At 59.6% G+C, this 5,612-nt stretch overlaps 1 protein-coding gene across 1 annotated transcript; it reads left to right on the top strand.

Moving 5' to 3' along the window:
- The first annotated feature begins 645 nt into the window (after positions 1 to 645).
- Positions 646 to 4,324, top strand: EVX2 (even-skipped homeobox 2). Its single transcript, XM_021703255.1, has 3 exons — positions 646 to 1,072; positions 1,999 to 2,276; positions 3,602 to 4,324. Exons 1-3 carry the CDS (start codon positions 646 to 648, stop codon positions 4,322 to 4,324), a joined length of 1,428 nt encoding a protein of 475 aa, XP_021558930.1.
- Positions 4,325 to 5,612: the final 1,288 nt, after the last annotated feature.

Raw genomic sequence — 5,612 nt, 5'->3', positions numbered from 1 at the left:
AGACCTTCCCGACGATCTACTCTGGAAAATCAAAGCATTATCTATTATTTAACACGTATCTATGTCCGAGGAAAAATGAGGAAGGCGCTGCATGATTAGGACCTAAGGGGCAACCCAGCAAACTGAGAGCGTAATGATGCCCCTAAATGAAGGGGGAAATGTGCCGCGGCGCGCTCTATTAATCAGACTGTCAATTTCACCCCCGAGGCCAAACCCCCGGGCGAACAGAACCGGCTCTGAGCGGGCAAAGGACCGGAGCCTTCCTCCACACTTCTTGTCTCTTCTCGCCTCCTACCTGGATCTATTTGTCTGCTCCGAAGCCGCCTTCATTACCCACTGACAGGAGCGTGTATTTATTTGCTTATAAACCTGTTACAATAAATGATTATTCGAACGGCGTCATTCGTACCTTAATGACGAGCGAGCGCTACTTTTTGATGAATGACATCTCGGGCTCGGAAGGATGTATGGGTCATTTTGACCAGTCATTCCCTCGCTCTGGCATCCCACAATTTTTCCGCCTCCCTCCAAAAGAGATAATAATATTTAGAGGCGTTCGCTGGGGCTGAATGAGAATTAGCCCTAGGCGCAGCCCATCATTAGGACGGGACAGCGGGCCACTGTGACATTTTTTAGAAAGCTGAAATGATGGAAAGAATAAGAAAAGAGATGATTCTGATGGAGAGAGGGCTGCACAGCCCCACGGCTGGCAAGCGGTTCTCCAATTTGTCCGATTCGGCTGGCAATGCTGTGCTCGAGGCCCTGGAAAATTCGCAGCACCCGGCTCGCCTCAGCCCGCGCCTGCCGTCCGCCCCCCTGCACGGCGCTCTGGGAGACCTCCCTGCCAAGGGCAAATTCGAAATAGATACTTTGTTCAACCTGCAGCACCCGGGCAGCGAAAGCACCGTCTCCTCCGAAATTGCCTCCGCCGCCGAAGGCCGTAAAAAGCCGGGTCATTATTCAGAGGCGGCCGCCGAGGCGGACATGAGCAGCGACGTGGAGGTGGGCTGCTCCGCGCTGCGCTCCCCTGGCGGCCTTGCTGCCGCGCCGCTCAAGGAAAACAATGGCAAAGGTAATCGCGCCGCCCTTGCCGCGCTCTCTGGTCCCATCCTCCCCGTTCCTCCGCGGCTCCTGCTGGCCCTTTCTACTGCCTTTGCCCCTAACCGACCCTCGGCAAGCAAGCTGCACCCAGCGGGCTCGGGCGGGGGCGGGACGCATGCTGGGGACCCTGCACTCCTGCTTTGCTCCTTGAGCCTCCCAGCAAGGCACAGGCCTGGGGGGGGGGGGTGCCAGGCCCGCCCGCCCGCCCGCTGTCGCCCGAGTCCTAGAAAATGTTTCTGCGGGTTGGTCTAAAAGCCTGTGCGAGCTGACCGACCCCTAGCCAGCCGCTGAGTCGCGCTACGGGAAGGGTGCCCTGGTAGCTGCTCTGAACTCCGTTACCCCTGATTCCCCAAGGCCGAGTGGAGGGGGCATCCTGAGTAAGTCGGAGGGAGCGTCGCCGGGAGCCTCTGGGAGACTCGCTTGGGTCAGCGGGAGAAAAGAGTTGGAAAGTAGAGTCCACCCCCTAATGGTTCCGATTTGAGCAGCTGCTGTCTTTCTCATCTTAAAAATATTTTAAACCAAACCCAAAAGACTATCACAGAAAGGTTGGAAGCCCTACAGAAAGCTGCCCTGCCGTCTCCAGACCACGGGAAACCCAGAGCTTACCAAACTGCGCCTAGATGTAGGCATTTTCCCTTGACCAATTTTCCTCCTGAGTTGAAAATTTCCAATTATTAAGGGAAAAAAACTTCCTGATTGAGTTCTTATTATTTGGTAATGAAGGGCTCCCCAAACTTTATTGATTCCATTAAAGGCAGCAATCTGTAAGCATGACAGACCCTATCAACTCAGGCAGCCTCGCGCCTTCCTCTCTCGGCTTCCCCCAACCTCGCTCAGCCCAGCGCGGGGATCTCGGCCCGACAGTGACTCTCGCACTGTCGGCCGTTTTTTTGCCAGGGTACGCGGAGGGCGGCTCTGCCGCGGGCACCACGACGTCTGCGTCGGGCTCTGGCCTTGGCAGCCTGCATGGAGGTGGCGGCGGCGGCGGCGGCGGCGGGGGCGCGGCGCTGGGCGGCTCCGGCTCGGGCGCGGATCAGGTGCGGCGCTACCGCACGGCGTTCACCCGCGAACAGATCGCGCGCCTGGAGAAGGAGTTCTACAGGGAGAACTATGTGTCGCGGCCCCGCCGGTGTGAGCTGGCCGCTGCGCTCAACCTGCCTGAAACCACCATCAAGGTATTGATTCCACCACGCGCCTTTTCTAGCCTCCCCGGGGGTGTCTGGGTTGATTTTTGTTTCTCCTTTCTCCTCCCTGGGTGGCCACATTTAGCTGCGGGCCTGAAAAGCCGCGGGGTAGAGTCACCAAAGGAATTGGCATATTTATTTCTCAGCTGCCGAATCCGGAGGTTTGGCCGGCCTGGCCTGACCTGGGAAGGCCCGGGAATGGCGGAGCCGAGGCCGGAAACGCTGGCCTCTGCTCGATTCTGCCCAGCGCCTGCCCAGGTGCCCCTCACCCGGGTCCATGGCCCCATTTTCCCCATCGGCGGCAAAGCCGGCTGGTCTTTGTTCCTCTGGCACGAACCCTAGGTGAAACTTTTCATCTGCTCTTGATCTTGGAGATTTATTTTCCACCTAAATCGTTACAACACGGAGAAAAGAATACGGTATTTTGAAAATCGATTGGGTTGAGAAAGTAGTTTCCTAAACATTTTTCTCTTGGGCAGCAGGAAAAAAAAGCAAACTTCGCGGGGGGGGGGGGGGGGATACAACGAAATTGTCCTTACTTCTGTATCTCTAGGTGATCAATTTTATTAATCCGGGAGAGACAGCTGGGAGGTTGGGCGACTTGGCGAACACTTCGCGGAGGATCCCACACTCTAGCAAAAGAAAAGAGTAAACTGCCAGGGATAAGGGAAGATGTGGAAGTCTCCCTTTGGTTTGATCGGGCTTTCTTTAATTTAGAGTTGTGACGAATGATGGATGTCTTCATTAGACTGTGTTGGGAGGGGTAGAAAAGTCCCCTTCCCAGTTTAAGAGGATGTTGCTCCCGCCACTCGTTTGAGGCAAACGATTCCAACCATCCCTTCAGTATCAAAATCGGACGTGTGCCCTTGGGGCAGGTCCTTGCAGCTCAGAAGACTCAAGACCTCGAGCGGCGACCTTTTAGAAACTAAGCTGCCGCGGTAGCCCCTTCTTCAAAGGTGGCCTAGAATCCCGTGCAAATCCTGGGATTGAGAGAGGGGTGCTCAGCAAGGCTCGGCACTAGTGGGTGGCGGAAAGGAGAGGAAAGGTTGCGTTGGGACCTTAAACGCAGCAAAAAGCAAGGGCGCAGGAGCCGAGGGCAGAAGACTGTTTTCGCTGAGGAAGGTGTGCCCACGGCTCTTCCCACTGTCGCCCTCACTACCAGCTGGGAGAGCAGAGGGGCCTCCAAGCTGGGCCCAATCGGAGGGGAGTAGTAGGTCAGGCCATTCGGAGGTCCGGGAAAGGTGGAGAGGTCCAGGGCGGGGGCTGAGGCCTCAGGGCACTGCTTAACTCGGGCCGCCGTGCGGCTCTCCCCTCAGGTGTGGTTCCAGAACCGGCGCATGAAGGACAAGCGGCAGCGCCTGGCTATGTCGTGGCCGCACCCGGCCGACCCCAGCTTCTACACCTACATGATGACGCACGCGGCCGCCACCGGAAGCCTGCCCTACCCCTTCCACTCGCACGTGCCGCTGCACTACTACCCGCACGTGGGTGTCACGGCTGCGGCCGCCGCGGCTGCGGCCTCCGGCGCAGCGGCCGCGGCCTCGTCGCCCTTCGCCACTTCCATCCGCCCGCTGGACACCTTCCGTGCCCTCTCGCACCCCTACTCGAGGCCGGAGCTGCTGTGCAGCTTCCGCCACCCGGGCCTCTACCAGACGCCAGCGGCCGCCGCGGGGCTCAACAGCGCGGCCTCGGCCGCGGCGGCTGCAGCAGCTGCAGCGGCTGCGGCCTCCTCGGCCGCGGCGGCCGGGGCGCCCCCCAGCGGCGGCTCCGCGCCCTGCTCGTGCCTCAGTTGCCACAGCAGTCAATCCGCCGCGGCGGCCGCAGCAGCAGCCGCCGCGGCCCTGGGCTCCCGGGGTGGTGGCGGGGGCGGCGGCGGCGGGGGCGGGGGCGGCGCGGGGGCCGCGGGGAGCTCGGACTTCGGCTGCAGCGCCGCGGCGCCTCGCTCCGAGAGCGGCTTCCTGCCCTACTCAGCGGCTGTGCTTAGCAAGACCGCCGTGAGCCCGCCGGACCAGAGGGACGAGGCGCCGCTCACCAGATAACTACGTCGCCGCCGCCAGGGGGCTGTGCCCGCCACTCTGAGTGTGCCCGGGAGTCCCCTGAGCGCCCCCCTCGCCCTTCGTGCGCCCGCGTGCCCTCTGCGCGCTGCCCGCTGCTAAAGCTGCCGCCAGGGGGCGCCCCGGCGCGGGAGGCCGAAGGGAAGCTCCCCCGACCGAACTGGGGGAAAAGAGCCCCGCCAAAACCCGGCCCGTGTACCCTCAAATTATTTCTATTTTTGTATTTGCTACCCAGCAGCTTTCTCGTGTTTCCCACCGCCCATGCCCCGTTTCCCGCCTCTGTCCCGAGCTCTTGGTCTTCCCGAAGACAATCCCCTTGCCCTCAAACTAGTCCTCTGGGGTATGGGGCCCCGGCTGTCAGTCCTCAGGCCCAGGTTCCTCTCCTGAACCACGTGGCCAGAAGCCACGGAGAACCACAACAAAGAGAGGGGAATGGTGTGCGCTAGTGCTTTGTGCCGAGGGGGGGGGGGAGTCACCCCGGAGGTTCCTGCTGCTGCTCTTTTTCTTCCATCCTTTCTTTTCTTTAAACGAGGGTGAGGGGAGTTGGCAATTTTTCTCTCAGCCTGAGCTTGTTAGGGGCCCTGTCCACGGAGAGCGGGAGAATGGAGGTCTGAGAAGGCCAGGAGGGCGGATGGAGAGCGCGGGCGGTCGCCGGGGTGTTTGCGAGACGGTTTGCGGCGTGCGGGAGCGAGGCGGGTGGGGGCTGTGGCGGTCTTCCCCGCGAAGGGCAAAGCCGAGGCAGGCGGGAGTGGCGGTCTCGCCTCCACTCTGGGCCCGCCACCGTTCTCTCTTTTGATCTTTGGCGTGGGATGGAGGCGTCTTGCATATTTTATGCCAAAAGTAATGGCAAATGAGGGTGCCACAGCCTGGCCAGGAATGGAAAGGGAAACGAAGGGAAGGGGAGGGAAAGACTGACAGATCGTTGTCATATTTGAAGAAGCGTTTCCAGCTCAGTTTTCCAACTACCGGGTTCCTCTCCACCTGGGAAATACTTGAATCTCTAGATATGTGATATCATCCTGAAGCCTTTCCTTAGACACTTTCCTAAGTTCGAACTCGATTGCCCTCACCTCCTTCCCTCCTCGCTTTCCTTTTCCTTGGGTAAAATGGTTCTTGCCATATTTCTCACGCATGTCTATTGCGCTTTCGCCTCTGCAAAGCCACCGCTGGGTTGTTGAGACCCATTCTGGCAACCCCGGCTACTGGTTTCCTTGAACTTGAAGAAAGGCACATCAAAACCCACCAGTGTTAACTGCCACGTCAATTTTGATGC

Source organism: Neomonachus schauinslandi, chromosome 3 (assembly GCF_002201575.2).
Source record: "Neomonachus schauinslandi chromosome 3, ASM220157v2, whole genome shotgun sequence".
NCBI classification, from domain to species: domain Eukaryota; kingdom Metazoa; phylum Chordata; class Mammalia; order Carnivora; family Phocidae; genus Neomonachus; species Neomonachus schauinslandi.
This window is presented reverse-complemented; position numbering and strand designations above follow the sequence as displayed.

Bases quoted from the DNA above. Each gene is read 5' to 3' on its own strand.
- EVX2 (XM_021703255.1), top strand. From the start codon at position 646: ATGATGGAAAGAATAAGAAAAGAGATGATTCTGATGGAGAGAGGGCTG. The intron at 1,073-1,998 runs GTAATCGCGCCG...TTTTTTTGCCAG, and splicing joins CAAGGAAAACAATGGCAAAG to GGTACGCGGAGGGCGGCTCT. The intron at 2,277-3,601 runs GTATTGATTCCA...CTCTCCCCTCAG, and splicing joins TGCCTGAAACCACCATCAAG to GTGTGGTTCCAGAACCGGCG.